General features: G+C 48.9%; 1 protein-coding gene across 17 annotated transcripts in view; it reads right to left on the bottom strand.

Annotated features, from left to right (window-relative positions):
• Positions 1-15,805, bottom strand: part of LOC120815208 (histone-lysine N-methyltransferase 2C) — a 53,307-nt gene that overhangs the window by 29,666 nt on the left and 7,836 nt on the right. For 10 of the 17 annotated variants that reach the window (XM_078096532.1, XM_078096536.1, XM_078096544.1 and 7 more), the window contains exons 11-32: positions 15,566-15,680; positions 15,319-15,482; positions 8,628-14,314; positions 8,323-8,484; positions 7,196-7,989; positions 7,005-7,106; positions 4,780-4,905; positions 4,400-4,516; positions 4,213-4,320; positions 4,029-4,133; positions 3,771-3,952; positions 3,493-3,657; positions 3,303-3,412; positions 3,117-3,179; positions 2,893-2,995; positions 1,971-2,074; positions 1,762-1,881; positions 1,525-1,626; positions 1,327-1,451; positions 1,047-1,248; positions 831-908; positions 643-678 (exon numbers count right to left, since the gene is read on the bottom strand). In XM_078096532.1, coding sequence (XP_077952658.1) covers positions 643-678; positions 831-908; positions 1,047-1,248; positions 1,327-1,451; positions 1,525-1,626; positions 1,762-1,881; positions 1,971-2,074; positions 2,893-2,995; positions 3,117-3,179; positions 3,303-3,412; positions 3,493-3,657; positions 3,771-3,952; positions 4,029-4,133; positions 4,213-4,320; positions 4,400-4,516; positions 4,780-4,905; positions 7,005-7,106; positions 7,196-7,989; positions 8,323-8,484; positions 8,628-14,314; positions 15,319-15,482; positions 15,566-15,680 — 8,870 coding nt within the window. The remainder of the gene's footprint in view (positions 1-642; positions 679-830; positions 909-1,046; positions 1,249-1,326; positions 1,452-1,524; positions 1,627-1,761; positions 1,882-1,970; positions 2,075-2,892; positions 2,996-3,116; positions 3,180-3,302; positions 3,413-3,492; positions 3,658-3,770; positions 3,953-4,028; positions 4,134-4,212; positions 4,321-4,399; positions 4,517-4,779; positions 4,906-7,004; positions 7,107-7,195; positions 7,990-8,322; positions 8,485-8,627; positions 14,315-15,318; positions 15,483-15,565; positions 15,681-15,805) is intronic. The other 7 variants (XM_078096537.1, XM_078096540.1, XM_078096549.1 and 4 more) reach the window with 3 other exon arrangements.

Below are 15,805 nucleotides of genomic sequence, written 5' to 3'. Positions count from 1 at the left end.
CATCTGCAGGAGAAGAAGAAGCAGTCAGGGACACTCGCAGGAGAAGAAGAAGCAGTCAGGGACATCTGCAGGAGAAGAAGAAGCAGTCAGGGACATCTGCAGGAGAAGAAGAAGCAGTCAGGGACATCTGCAGGAGAAGAAGAAGCAGTCAGGGACATCTGCAGGAGAAGAAGAAGCAGTCAGGGACATCTGCAGGAGAAGAAGAAGCAGTCAGGGACACTCGCAGGAGAAGAAGAAGCAGTCAGGGACATCTGCAGGAGAAGAAGAAGCAGTCAGGGACATCTGCAGGAGAAGAAGAAGCAGTCAGGGACATCTGCAGGAGAAGAAGAAGCAGTCAGGGACATCTGCAGGAGAAGAAGAAGCAGTCAGGGACATCTGCAGGAGAAGAAGAAGCAGTCAGGGACACTCGCAGGAGAAGAAGAAGCAGTCAGGGACACTCGCAGGAGAAGAAGAAGCAGTCAGGGACACTCGCAGGAGAAGAAGAAGCAGTCAGGGACACTCGCAGGAGAAGAAGAAGCAGTCAGGGACACTCGCAGGAGAAGAAGAAGCAGTCAGGGACACTCGCAGGAGAAGAAGAAGCAGTCAGCAGTCATCTGCAGGAGAAAGAGGCACAGAAGGAGGAGCAGACGGTGGGGGTCTTACCAAAGGGAGAGAGGGAGCGTTCCACCTGGAAGTGACCTGAAAACAAAGACGGTGTGAACACTCTTCTTCGTTGGTATCCCTGCACTGTTTCCATCTGGACTCTATAAAGACTTTCCTGATAATGAAGACACACTAGAGGAGGGGAGGGTGGTAATCAGTCACCCAGATGTATGTGGGTGTGTGTCTACCTGTGTGTCCTGAGCCCAGTATGTGAGGATCAGTGCTGAGAACATCAGACAGATCCAGCAGAGCGTCCTCCGACATGTCTGGACAGTGACAGACACACACACACACACACACACAAACACACACCATGAAAACACACACGTGATTCACAATGTAAATCAAAACACAAATGAAAGATGAAGAAATGCAAATAGGATTTGAATAAATGAAAAACTCACGCAGCGTTCCCTCCTTCTTCATGGCGTCGGCCCCCACGGTGCCAAGCGGACGGCCTGAGGGGGAGGGGCTATGTAATGCATGGGCGGGGCTTTTTATTTCACCCATCGTTTCTCCTGATTTGCCAGTACTCAGCGTCTCGGAGTCCCGCCTTGTGTCTGCTTGCCGGCTCACGTCTAGAAGAACGCGACCAAAGAAGGCCTCCTGGAGAGAGGGTGAGACAGTCAGATTTACAGTATATATGTGTGTGTGTGTGTGTGTGTGTGTGTGTCCGTGCGTTACCTGGAGGTAGGAAGGGAACGCCTCCTCCAGCTTAGTCTTCTTCTTTCTGTACCTCTTCTTCACCTTCTCATTAGTCTGCTCGGCAGGGAACAGCGTCTCCAGGGAAACGTCTGCAACCAAAAGGCCTGATGTATGACAGACCATAATATTAACAAACTTGCTGAGTAAAAACACAGGTACAGGTTTGTGAAGCTTCACCTTCGTTGCCCAGCAGCCTCTCTGGTAAATCTTTTCTGCACAGTTTGATTCGGCTTGGACCGGATTTTCCTCCACGCTGACGCACCATGAACCCACCAATACCTGAGAGACAGACAGGTGGGGAGGAAGGGAGACAGGTGGATCATGTGACAGAAGTTGACAGCCTGCCATGTCCCATCGCCTGATGGCGATTAGGCTGAGATCCACCTCCTGATTCTCTCTCCTGTAACTCCTCACCAGGCCTGTAGGGTTTCCTTTTCCTCTTCTGGTTGCCATCGGTAACCTGACACTCCTTTGTGACATCATCGTGGTCTCGCTCAGGGCTGGAGTCAGATTTTATCTCACATTCCAAGTCACCTGGAGGAAACATAGGATGCTTTTTTTTGACGAGGGATAAAGCGAAAGTGTGTGTGTGTGTGTGTATATGTATGTATGTGACCTCTGACCTCTGCTGGGGTCTTGCTTGGAGGGGGGGTCAGTGTCAGTTGGAGTTTGCATAACGGACACACTGTTCTGGTTGATGATCCTCAGCTTCAGTTTGGGTTTACACCTGATCAAGAAACAACTGATCAAAGCCCTCATTGTTAACCAACCAACAGGTCAACCGAAGCTCCACCCCGTTGATCCAAGAGGCGGAGCCAAAAGCGAAGCAAATTTTGTCAGCTAGACTAGTGAAAGGGGGCGTGGCTTATCTCTGGCTTATTACCTCGGCTTTTTTCCATAAAGACAGTTACGTTTCCGCTATCCACCATGGAAATAAACCATTATTTCTTTTTTCTTTCTTTATTTGTTGTGTGAATGACAAACGTCAGAACCGCAAACGTGTTGTGTTCGGGTTCATGACATCATCTGTCGCCGCACACAGCTTGAATGTCACAGACTCCTCCAGGAAGTGCGTCTGGATGACTGCGGCTTCCAGCGCGGCTTCAGGCGGACCAGCAGCCGGTCTGATGACCTGATGTGTCGGATCGGTGAGTCTCTCGGTTACACAAACTAACTTACAGGCGTTCAGTCTCTGGCAGTTTCATAAAGCGTATTCACGCTGTGGCAGCAGGACGGCGGTGATTACGAGCGGAACATCTCAACGCTGATTGGCGTTCGCAAAACAGCGTCTGTCGCTTTTTCGCGTCCCACGTCTTGCGCACCGCCCGATTAAATTCGTCTCATTCACGACCAGATGTGTCTGTGCATTGAATCTACTCGCGCGAATATTTCGCTTTTGGTGTGAACGCAGCATTAGAGTTGGATATCTGGAGACCATCATTACTCCAATTGACAGGTTTATGACTCAAGTTATTATTCATACATACATTTTAAATAAATGAATCATCAACCATTGAATGCACTGATTAAGGAGAGTCGGCTCACCTGCGGTAGCTGCGCGGTGATGTGAGAGGTTCCACCAGAGACTGCAGGTGAGAGAGACCCGACTCCGTGAGACACACTCCGTCCTGAGTGTATGTCTTCACATCTGCACACACAAACAGCATCATCATCATCATCATTATTGTTGATCCATATCATACATATGAATGATGTATTTTCTACTCATGCTGTGAAACATTTGGTATCTCCACAAACATAAGTCGGACCTGGTTCTCTGATCCTGGAGACGATCTGAGCCGTGAAGGGGGAGTCCAACCTGTCTGACCTCCCTGAAACACACAGGCATCAGATGAATACAAACCACCCAAGCGTTCCAAATCAAACTAAGAGCATCAAATGCAGCGGTGAAGCTCAGTACGACGGTTGTGTTAGCCGTTAGCCTGCGTTTTTACCGCAAGAGCTACGGCTGTGTGTTCGGCATAGCTGGCAGTCGAAGCCTTCGTCGGCCGCAGCCTCCACCTCTTCTTCAGTGTTCAAGCCCTGACACACAGCGTGGACCCACCTACAAACACACAAAGAAGAAGAAGTTACCTTACTGCTCAGGTATTTACTGTTCTGTTTAAATGTCTGTGTGTGTGTTACCTATCACACTGCTGACACTGCAGTATCAGGTCGTCTTGTGTGTAATGTCTCTGGCAGAGAGGACAGCGGCTCAGACTGGCACACGGTCCACAGTGACTGTAGTTATCCTGCCAATCACACTGCAGGCCGGGGGAGGCGGATCCGCACTTCACACACCACACACACCTGAGAACACACACACCGTCAAAGTGGACGACACGCATACACACATAAACATCTGAGGACCAACACACACACACACACACACACACACACACACACACAGTCGGGTGACCCACCACTTGCACTTCCAGGCTCCCTTAGGGACAGTCAGAAGGGGCGGGTCCAGGCAGTAGGTGTGATAGCTGATGTCACAGTCATCGCATAGCAACAGTCTCCCAGGGTCGCTGGCCTCGCCACACGCCTCACACACCGTGCACTCCAGACAGCGCCACCCTTTCGTCAGCACAACCCGAGTGACCTGCAGACAGAAGCTGAGGTTCAGATCTCAGAGTCCAAAGGTTGACGTGGAGCAAAAAAAAAAAAGCTACACTGACCTTCACGCTGACACAGTAGGGATGGTAACACTGTCCACACTGAGAACAGGCCAACAGTCGGCCCTCAGCACCACGACCAAAGCTTCCACACACAACACACATGTCCTGCACACACAGACACATGTTACATACATGTGTACATAGACAAACATATATAGTGACTCCTCTCATCAGGAGCGGTTACCTGTCTGAGGGTGAACAGGTCAGAGGTGGAGAACATCACCACTGTGTTGTGCATCGAGTTCTCCTCCTCCTCCTCCTCCTTCGGCTGGAACGGCTCCACATACACACACTGACACGCACACAACAGTCCTTAATATCCATGATGTGTGTCTGTCTTTATGCGTGTGTGTGTGTGTGTTTTTTCTTACTCCTGGTGACACAGTCAGACTCTCCTGAGTCTTCAGACGGCTCCTCCCTCTCGCTCCTCTTGCGCCTCCTAAACCTCCTCTAGACCTTCGTCTCCCTGGGAACCCTGAACCTCGACCCTGAGAGTAGGAGGAGTTAAGTACAATGACATCATGAAGGTCTGTATATAATAAAGTTACTCTATAGAACATTTTAATGCTTGTTGTTTGTTGAACTTTAATGTCGTTGTCAGGATTGTTAAGACATAAATCAACCAAGAAACTGTAAAAGTACTTTGATGCCTGTGATACTTTATGTGTTATTAACTATATATATATATATATATATATATATATAGTTAATACACACACACAGTATTAACAATAAGAGTGTGCTTCTTTACCACTTTCATGCTCCAGAGGGGGGGGTCCGGTGGACGGGGCATGAGATTGTCCCACCCAGCTTCTCCCATGGAATCCTGTGATGACGAGGGGGGGCTGACTGTCCTGCGATTACTCCACCACAAACCCTGAGTGTGTATTTGTGTGTGGGACGGACGGGGTACAGGATAAAATGAAGGCGCAAGAATGAGAGGAGAAAACACAAAGCAAAATATTAAAACACATGATGCGCGCCTATATATATATATATATATAAATAAACATCTGAATCAGAAGCCACATATGTATTGCCACATATATTACACACAGAGGAATTTGTCTCGGTGAATTTGTGCAAGAATAAAAGAAGAAAAAATATACAAAACACAAATTAACAATATGAACCGATTACGTTAAAACACGTCGGTATGACCATGTTTCATAGGGAGAGAAACCACTGTGCAAAATGATTCCGGGATGAAGTTATTGGGTCAATGACGGACTCTGACTTCATGAGACCAACTGCTAACGGGGAAAAAAACAGTTTGTGTAGCAGGACGTCTTGGTCCTGATGGACCTCAGCCTCCTGCCAGACGGAAGGGGCACAAAGAGGTTTTGTCCGGGCCACAACTTTTTAGCTGCTTCAGGGTCCTGGAAGCGAACAAGTCCTGCAGGGACGGCAGGTTGCAGCCGATCAGCCTCTCTGCGGAGCGGAGGACACGCTGCAGCCTGCCCTTGTCCTTGGCTGTGGCTGCAGCGTACCAGACGGTGGACTCCATGATGGCCGTGTAGAAGTGGACCATCATCGTCTTTGGCAGGTTGAATTTCTTCAGCTGAAGAACAACCTCTGCTAAGCCTTCTTGGCCTTCAAGCTCCCACTTGAGGTCCTGGGTAATGGAGGCCAGAAAACTGAAGGAATCCACTAGGGCTGTCAACGAATATTCTAAATTCAAATATTTATTTGAATAGTTGATAAAAACAGAATTTAAAAATTGTGAAAATGAATATTCAAATGTAAAAAAAACATTTTTAAACAATAGCGGCAGCAGCAGCGCGACTGTCTGCTTTGCGAGTGGGCAGCTGTATATTGCATGAATTAAATTAAAGGCTTCATGCACTGTTTGATTATTTGCCGTTTCACGCCAAGGAAAAGTTTCATGTTTACCTCAGCACAGCTCGCTCGGAACGTTCAATGTCGGTTCTGCATTATAAAACTTAAATTTATGTAAATAATATTTGTTTCACTGAATGAAGCCTGCCATATTTGGGACAAAAAGGACAACCTTAAATGGCTTGCACAAAACTCTCGATCAGCACTCAGGATTCCTTTATTGTTGTTTTTCATTTAAACGGTCTATGTGAGAGAGAGAGAGAGAGAGAGAGAGAGAGAGAGAGAGAGAGGGGCGCCATGGTCTGCAGTCTTGGCCATTAGTTTACTTAGTTTTGTGTAGGTAATATGTTTGAACTTAAATAAATGACCTATACAAGTAGTTATGTCTCGTATTAATTTGTCTCTTATTGACGTGCCTAATGCGCAACTAGAAATTCAAATATGTTCGACTATATGTGTTTTCTTAAAGGGAATATTCCAACGTCATGTTTGAGAAATTTTGACAGCCCTAGAATCCACAGCGGTGACGGGGAGTCACACGGGGTGATGGGGGAAGGTGGGACTCAGTTCTTCCTGAAATCCACAACCATCTCCACTGTCTTTTAGGGACACAGCGGTGGTCCTCTGCATGGTGGATGTTGAGATGGAAGTAGCCGAGCAGCTACCAACATGTTCCGGGCACAATCACCACCTTCCGTTTGACACGTGGAGGAATTCCTCTGCAGAGTTCTTCTGTTTGTTTTACTTCCAATGCAAAGAGGTCCCTGCAGCTTCAACTACCGTCTCCCCCATCTAACTGACTGCAGCATGCATTACATTACATGTCATTTAGCTGACGCTTTTATCCAAAGCGACTTACAATAAGTGCATTTCAACCATAGGGTACAAACTCAGAAGAACAAGAAACAAGAAAGTGCAATTTCCTCAAATAAGCCAATTTACAACTTGCTGTAGATGAGAGCCATTATAAATACAATTTAAGTGCAACGGCTTAAGGGGTCAACACACACCGGAAGTAAATAAAGCTGCGTTAACTGCATGAATAATTGCATAGATTAACACGTTAACTTTACGACAACTAATTAATGAGGAAGAGTAAATAAATCGATTATCACACAGAGGTTAATGGTCACTAACCTGTCTAATCCTGGCCTTCCCAGGGGAGAACTTCCTCTTGGTTATGGCTGGTTTACCCATTCCAATTTTAGGTGTGAGGGGGAGCACGGTGATTGGAGGCGTCTGGGGAGAAACAGATAGCAGGAGGAGGATAGTCAGTCACTACAGGAGAAAATCAGGGTAGAACACCAGTTGTCTCTCATTACATTTACCTTAGAAAGGGGTGAAGACTCCCTGGCAGGGGGGGGATACCATAGAGGAATTGAGGGGGGGGAGGAAGGGGGTGGGGTTACTGGTAATCTGGAAGGAGAGGTCTCGGGGGAGGCCTCGGTGGAGAAGGGAGACTGCCTAAGACGGATGGAGAGGTCGTCTGAAGGCCTGGAGGAGCAGGGAGGAGGCCTGAGGTTACGATCCATCCCCCGACGGGAGAAGGGAGCCATCACATCATTGTCCAGGTCAAGTTCCAGGACAGGGCTAACAGGCTCGACATCAGATTGGTCCTCCAGCTGGCCTCCCTCCCTCTCCACCACGTCTGTAGGTATTAGCTCCTCCTCCCCCTCTAAAGGCTCAGCATGCGATTGGTGCTTGTCTTTGGCGAGTTGGATCCGACTCTGCAATTGGCCGTCATTATTCGCTGATGTCACATGACAGAGAACCTGTTTGTCCTCAAGCCCCATCTCCCCCGTCAGAGCATTACTTTGATAGGTAGGTTCCTCTTCTAGAGGAAGCGATGGAGAAGGCAGCGTAGGGGGGGAGCAGGTAGGGAGTAAGGCAATCTTGTGAAGAGGGGCCTCTGGAGAGCCAGCTCTAGGAGGAGGAGATTGGGGTGAGGGGAAGGGTGAAGCAGGACGTGACGATGCAGGGGACGAGGAAGGCTGTTGGACCGGTACGGCAGAGTGTGTTGTGGTGTGTGGAGTAATGTGTGCAGCTGGCTGAGGAACGAGGAGGGAGGCTGTGAGAGGAGCGCACTGAGGCTCTTCATTCAGGACAGAGCCCAGTTGGACTACTGCAGAGAGGAGAAACAAAGATCAGCTCATCCAGATACGTCAACATTATCAGTTCTCTGCAAACAAGAAGACAAGGTTATGTTTTGATGATTACAAAGTTAATGGACTAAAATACATTTATATTCTCCTGATATCTGCATAATAAACATATTGATTAAATAATTAAAAAAATGTGGACATTATATTATTATTGTATTATTATTGTGGATATATCTGTGCAATAAAAATAACAGTATTTTAAGTTTTGATGGAAAAGATCATGGAAACCCCTAACCCCAGGAAAAAGCCATTTAAAAAGTTATCTGCTTGACACGAGTGCAGCTACTTCCTACTTGAGGGAGGACAGTCCGAGATGCTATGCTGATCTTCCTCCTGGTCTGATTCTCCGCCATCTTCTAAACTCTCCTTCATGGTGTGGTGAGGCTTATCCTGCTTGAGAGCTTTCCTCAGCATTTCCTCCTCCTTCTCCAGCTGTTCCTCCACAATCATGACGTCTAGAGAAAGAGGAGAAAGTTACACTGTATAAATATACTAATTAGTTCTAAAAGCATCTGATGTCTGCTTTAATAGTTTTATCTCTAAAAACACACTTTTTAACGTCTTCATCATATTTGTACTGTCAATGACTGATACTCACCTCTAGAAACTGAAGACTCCTTCTCTATTTTGTGGTGCTCTGGCCGGGAAACAGAGAGGCCTTTGGGAAGAGGATCAGCATCAGGCTGTTCAGGGCTAGGGCTCGTTTCAGACTGCTCACACTCAGTGAGACTAGGTTCAGACCCGTCGAGACTAGGTTCAGACCCGTCGGGCCCGGTATGACCAGGACTAGTACTGGTTTCAGAATGCTTAGACCAAGTAAGATCAGAACTGGTTTTAGACTGCTCAGGCCTAGTAAGACAAGGAGTAGGTCTTGTTTCAGACTGTTCAGCGCAATTAAGACCAGGAATAGGGCTGGTTTGGGACACCTCAGGCCCAGTAAGACCAGAACTAGAGCAAGGTTCAGGCTCCTTAAACCTAGTAAGACAAGGACTAGTTTCAGACTGCTCTGGCCCAGTAAGACCAGGACTGGTTTTATTCCGCTCCAGGATAGTAAGACCAGGAGTCGGGCTGGTTTCAGACTCATCGGTAGCTAGACAAGGACTAGGGCTGGTTACAGATTGCTCATGCCCAGTAAGACCAGGCCAAGGGATTGTTTCAGACAACACATGGGTAGCAAGACCAGAACTAGGGCTGGTTTCAGATTGCTCGTGGGTAGAAAGAACAGGACTAACTAAATCGGGGCTAGCCTCACACCTACTAGGACAACCTGGTACAGGACTGGGAATAGCCTCTGGCTGCACAAGGCTGGCACGGTCAACCTGTGCATCACTTGATTGCACAGGGCCACAAACAAGCCTAGCAGCTGGTCTACTGTGCTCAGAAAGAGCCTGAGCATGTGGATATAATGTCTTATGAGGGCTAACTTGTGAAGGGGAAGATGGTGGGGGGAGTTTACTGATGTGGCTGGAGCTAGGCATCGCAGTGTAATCTTGAGTGGGACTTGAATGGACAAGGCTCACACAGCTTAGACTAGGGAGAGCGGAAGGATCACCAACAGTGGTGGCCAGTCTTTGATACAAGGGGCTTCCCGTTGGATTATCGTGGCAAGGACTCGCTGGGGACTGGCTTACTTGGCTCAGACTTGCCTGGTTGAGGCGAACAGCAGATGAGTCAGCAGGTACAGAAGTAGCAGTTGTATGGCTTGTCTGCCTAATACGGTCTGTGGGTTCAACAAGACCAAAATCTAACTGAACCATTCTGGGAGGAACAAAGCTTTGTTTTGTGGAACTGGCCACCATGTCCACAGCAACACTAGTCAAAGACGGGCTCAGATGTGACACAGTCAGGCTGGAACGCGTTTCAATGTCAGGAGCTTGGCTGTGATGCTGGCTACTTGTGGGGCTGTGATAGGTTTCGCTTGCCTGAGCTGGACTCTGAGGCGGGCCAACAAATGATACAGTAGCATGTGCTGGGCTGCTGGACGTCAGGCTAGCTAATGAGGGAGTCCAACTTTTGGACCGGGCCAGAGTTTGAGAAGAAGGACTGCAGATAGTTTGGACATTCAAGGGATCAGTTCTCTCTTGAAAATGTCTGGGGTCCATTAAACTGTTGGCTTCTGCGCTGACTGGGCAAACACGAGCAGGGCTAGTATAAAAAGAGTTAGTATGGACAGGACTAGTTTCTGACTGAAAGAAATGCTTGTTATGGTCGACATCTACCATATTCTTGTCTTGACATGAAATGGGGAGGATGGCTAGTACTGCTGAGGGGCTAGCTAGTTGTGTTGAGGACCTAAGAGGTGGTGCCAAGGGGTCCATTGTTTGAGTGGAGTAGCAAGCATTAAGCGTTCCAGGACTAGCTGGTTGTGTTGAGGGTATAGTCTCTGTAGTCTTCCATCTCATGGGACTATGAGAGGTCTGATTAGAGCAGACAGGGCTTGTTTGACTAATATGTTTGTGGCTAGCACTAGCTATGCTACTTTGCATTGTGATGGCTTTATCTTCAATAGCTTCTGTGCAGCATGGTGGGCTGTCATGAGCACAAGGTGGTAAAGTTAGGCAATTGTGTTCCATTGAACTGCTGATGTGAACTAGGCTCCCTGATGAGGGCATGGTAGAACGAAGATGAGGGCTAGAATGGTCCGAGCTATGTATGCTACTTTGAAGACAAGCAAGCTGGTTTGCGAGTTCAATATCTGTACCGTGGACAACTAGGGGCATTATGGATAAGTCAGAGGTTGGGCTACTTTCCAGTGTTAGGCAATCAAGGTTAGGACTCAGCTCCAAAGACTTAAGTTCTGCGGTACTGGTTTGGGTGCATTCTTTTGTGACTCTTGACTGTGTAGCAGGCTGAGCAGGTAGAAGGCTAAGATGGAAAGGCTTAAAAGAGTTGACCTGTACTGGGCTGGTGGGCAGTGACGCACTACACATGGTGACTCTGAGTGGAGACGGAAAAGGGCTACATGGAGCTGAAATAGGCCTCAGTGATGGGTTTCTTCTTACTGGCAGAGTAGACTTTGAGCAGATCTGTGTAGAGTCGCCGTGCACAGACCTGTGTGATGGTGGGCTTTGAACAGGTTCTGCCAGCCCTTGCCGACAAAGTTCTACCTGGCATGGAGGGTTGTGCGGAGAATGTGCGAGGCTAGAAGATATGGGACTAACTGTCATTGGACATGGAGAGTCTGTTGCAAAAAGCGGATCCTCTATGGAATTCTGGGTAGTTCTTTTCTGCATCTTTGCAGGTTTGAAGTGGGAATGTGGAGGACTTCCGTGTAGCGCTGTCAGATAAGGAGAAGAGGGCAGTAGACTTTGCTGAAGCTCTTGTCGATTAGAGTGAAAGGGTATACTAATTTGTTCAAGATCTGTGGGTTCAAAGGGAGATGGTGCAGGACTCTGTTGGATCTCTGTGGGTTCTTGGTTGGATGGTGCAGAGGGGGATGGGGTAGGACTCTGCAGGAGCTCTGTGGGTTCGGGGGGAGATGGTGCAGGACTCTGCAGGAGCTCTGTGGGTTCAGAGGGAGATGTTGCAGGACTCTGTTGGATCTCTGTGGGTTCTTGGTTGGATGGTGCAGAGGGGGATGGGGTAGGACTCTGCAGGAGCTCTGTGGGTTCAGAGGGAGATGGTGCAGGACTCTGTTGGATCTCTGTGGGTTCTTGGTTGGATGGTGCAGAGGGGGATGGGGTAGGACTCTGCAGGAGCTCTGTGGGTTCAGGGGGAGATGGTGCAGGACTCTGCGGGAGCTCTGTGGGTTCAGGGGGAGATGCTGCAGGACTCTGCAGGAGCTCTGTGGGTTCAGAGGGAGAAGGTGCAAGACACTGTTGGAGCTCTGTGGGGTCTTTGTTGGATGGTGCAGAGGAGGATGGGGCAGGACTCTGTTGGAGCTCTGTGGGTTCAGAGGGAGGTGGTGCAGGACTCTGTTGGAGCTCTGTGGGTTCAGAGGGAGGTGCCGCAGGACTCTGTTGGAGCTCTGTGGGTTCAGAGGGAGGTGCCGCAGGACTCTGTTGGAGCTCTGTGGGTTCAGAGGGAGGTGCCGCAGGACTCTGTTGGAGCTCTGTGGGTTCAGAGGGAGGTGCCGCAGGACTCTGTTGGAGCTCTGTGGGTTCAGAGGGAGGTGGTGCAGGACTCTGTTGGAGCTCTGTGGGTTCAGAGGGAGGTGCCGCAGGACTCTGTTGGAGCTCTGCGGGGTCTTTGTTGAATGGTGCAGAGGAGGATGGTGCCGGACTCTGTTGGAGCTCTGTGGGTTCAGAGGGAGATGGTGCCGGACTCTGTTGGAGCTCTGTGGGTTCAGAGGGAGATGGTGCAGGACTTTGTTGGAGCTCTGTGGGTTCAGAGGGAGATGGTTCTCGGCTCTGTAGGAGCTCTGCGGGGTCTTTGTTGGATGGTGCAGAGGAGGATGGTGCCGGACTCTGTTGGAGCTCTGTGGGTTCAGAGGGAGATGGTGCAGGACTCTGTTGGAGCTCTGTGGGTTCAGAGGGAGATGGTGCAGGACTCTGTTGGAGCTCTGTGGGTTCAGAGGGAGATGGTGCAGGACTCTGTAGGAGCTCTGTGGGTTCAGAGGGAGATGGTTCTCGGCTCTGTAGGAGCTCTGTGGGTTCAGAGGGAGATGGTTCTCGACTCTGTAGGAGCTCTGTGGGTTCAGAGGGAGATGGTTCTCGACTCTGTAGGAGCTCTGTGGGTTCAGAGGGAGATGGTTCTCGACTCTGTAGGAGCTCTGTGGGTTCAGAGGGAGATGGTTCTCGACTCTGTAGGAGCTCTGTGGGTTCAGAGGGAGATGGTTCTCGACTCTGTAGGAGCTCTGTGGGTTCAGAGGGAGATGGTGCACGACTCCGTTGGAGCTCCGTGGGTTCAGAGGGAGATGGTGCAGGACTCTGTTGGAGCTCCGTGGGTTCAGAGGGAGATGGTTCACGACTCTGTTGGAGCTCCGTGGGTTCAGAGGGAGATGGTTCACGACTCTGTTGGAGCTCCGTGGGTTCAGAGGGAGATGGTTCTCGACTCTGTTGGAGCTCCGTGGGTTCAGAGGGAGATGGTTCTCGACTCTGTTGGAGCTCCGTGGGTTCAGAGGGAGATGGTGCACGACTCTGTTGGAGCTCCGTGGGTTCAGAGGGAGATGGTGCACGACTCTGTTGGAGCTCTGTGGGTTCAGAGGGAGATGGTGCATGACTTTGTAGTAGGTCTGTGGGTTCAGAGGGAGATGGTGCATTACTGTGCTGGAGCTCTGTAGGTTCAGGCCCGGATGGTGCAGGACTCTGTTGGAGCTTGGTGGATTCAGAGGGAGATGGTGCATTACTGTGCTGGAGCCCTGTGGTTTCAGAGCAGGATGGTCCAGGACTCTGTTGGAGCTCTTTATGTTCAGGGTGAGATGGTGAAGGACTAAGTTGGACCTCCGTATGTTCTTGGTGGGATGGTGTAAGACTACATTGGAGCTCTGCGTGCTTTTGGTTGGATGGTGCAGGACCATGTTGAAACTCTGCAGGTTCTTGGTTAGATGGTGTAGGACTAAGTTGGAGTTTTGTGGGTTCTTGGTTGGATGGTGTAGGACTATGTTGGGGCTCTGCAGGTTCTTGGTTGGATGGTGTAGGACTATAGTGAAGCTCTAATGGTTCTTGGTTGGATGGTGCAGGACTATGTTGGAGCTCTGTGGGTTCTTGCTGGGATGGTGCAGAATTACGTTGGAGCTCTGAGGGTTCAGGTTTGGATGATGCAGGACTATGTTGGAGCTCTGTAGGTTCTTGGTGGGATCGTGCGGAATTATGTTGGATATTTGTGGGTTCTGGGCTGGATGATGCAGAATTATGTTGGAGCTCAGTGGTTTCTTGGTTGGATGGTGTAGAACTCTGTTCGAGCTCTGTGGGTGCAGGGATGGATAATGCGGAATTATGTTGAAGCTCTGAGGGTTCTTCATTGGCTGGTGCAGTACTATACTGAAGCTCCGAGGGTTGTTGGTTCGATAGTGTAGGACTATGTTTGAGCTCTGGGGTTTCAGTGGCGGAGGCTGTAGAACAAAGCTGTGATTGTGGATCAAGAATTTGTGTAGGACTCCTTGGTGGCTCAGAGCTCATAAATTGAACAGGGACTTCATCGGTGACTCTGATGGGTAGAGCCTCTGTGTGACTTGGAGGCTGGGTAGGATTAATGGAGGATGCTTCCAAAGTACTGAGAGGCGGGGCCGGGGTAGGAGTGTATGGCTTTGGTGCCCCTTCTTGAGCACTGCAGGCAGAGCAGACGAAATCTTCAGACCGCGAGCTGCCCTGGCCAGCCCGGACAAGACACTCCGTATGGACACACCTGGAAATACAACACAAACAAATCAATGTGTTTCTTTGCTAAACCTTAAATCATTCCCAAAACATCCACATGACCTTTATTGTGTGCTGCAGCAGGCCCAAGTTATCTTGTAGAATTTCTAAGGCAGCAGGCAGAATACTTTTGTGCTTTTAGTGTATTTGCAGTGTTGCTAGTGTTTCCTAGTTCTACTACTACCCCAACTAGTCGGCGGGCAAACGGTTCGGTTGACGGGAGGTGGAGAATGGGGTAGTTGTGGTCCGTCCGCCACGCACACACACAGACATATTCGCGCACGTGCGTGGGAGACTTTTTTTATTTCCTGACTTTTTCAAGTGCAGAGGGAGGTCATTTCACCCCCCCTGATGTAATGGTAGGGGGAACACAGAATTAGTAACTTGAAGGTGTAATGGGAAAATGTATGTAACCCTTCAAAATGTATTATTGCATGAACAAGGTTATAAATTGCAAATGCTGGGATGTGTGGCCATGATAAAGAATTGAGCTGGAGTGTCTCACACTGATAAGATGCCAGTCTCCTGGCTGTAGACACACAACAAGTTGGTTTGGAGGCCACCTGTGGGTATAAGAACTGCCTGCCCCGGTTATGGGAGGAGGAAGGTTCTTGGCAGTCTACTGAGCACGTAGCTGTTGTGACCTTTTTTCCCCTCGCAAGGAAATAAACGGAGAAAGACATATTTGACTCAGAGCCTTATTCTTATTTACCGATTGTCTGTGCAAAATCTTCCACAACAAAGGATCAAATTTAAACTAAGGTTGATGCATTTTCAGCATCCTCAATCAGGCAATTCCAGTCTCAAAACAATGCAGAAACATTAGTCCATGCATACATTACTTCTAGACCGCTGAAATTCATTGTTCATCAACCTTAATTTTCAAAAGTCATGAGATGACATCTGAGTTAGGGCCTAGGGTTTTATTGCTTCAAAGCTACAAAGGCTTCTGACTTTTACTGTGAAGTGGCAACTCTGTGTTGGAGTTTCTACCTATAGCAGCAGGAACAGGTCAGATACTCCTGTGGTCTGTAGAGGTCAGGGGCGTGGTCACAAAGTGTGCATGGCTGGGCCAAGTCACATGACTCGCAGAGAAATGGGTGATTAGCCCACTGACCCGATGACCTCACACCACAGCGGCGGCAGATTCTGCAGTTCTAAAGAAGAGAAAGGTTTTTAAAAAACAACACACACACTCATATGTAAAATATCTTTGTATTCAGGTATGTGTTTGTCTCACCTTGCATCTCCATCCGGGGCTCTGTGTATAATCCGGAGGAGGAGTGAGACAGTGTGCGTGGTAGGATTTATCACAGCGCTCACACACCATCAGCACACCATCATCACCTCGCACCCTAACACACACACAGTCATCGCACTTCAGACTAGACACTAGTTTTTTTTCACTGTTTTCTGTTTTGTGAGCACAAAAGTGAATAAAGTCTCCGCTAGTTTTATCTTCCAGTTCTTTCACAGACCG

The sequence above is a fragment of the Gasterosteus aculeatus genome, chromosome 21, assembly GCF_964276395.1.
Source record: "Gasterosteus aculeatus chromosome 21, fGasAcu3.hap1.1, whole genome shotgun sequence".
Taxonomy (NCBI): Eukaryota; Metazoa; Chordata; class Actinopteri; order Perciformes; family Gasterosteidae; genus Gasterosteus; species Gasterosteus aculeatus.
Note: the sequence above shows the minus strand (reverse complement) of the source record. Positions and strands in the feature narration are given on the sequence as shown.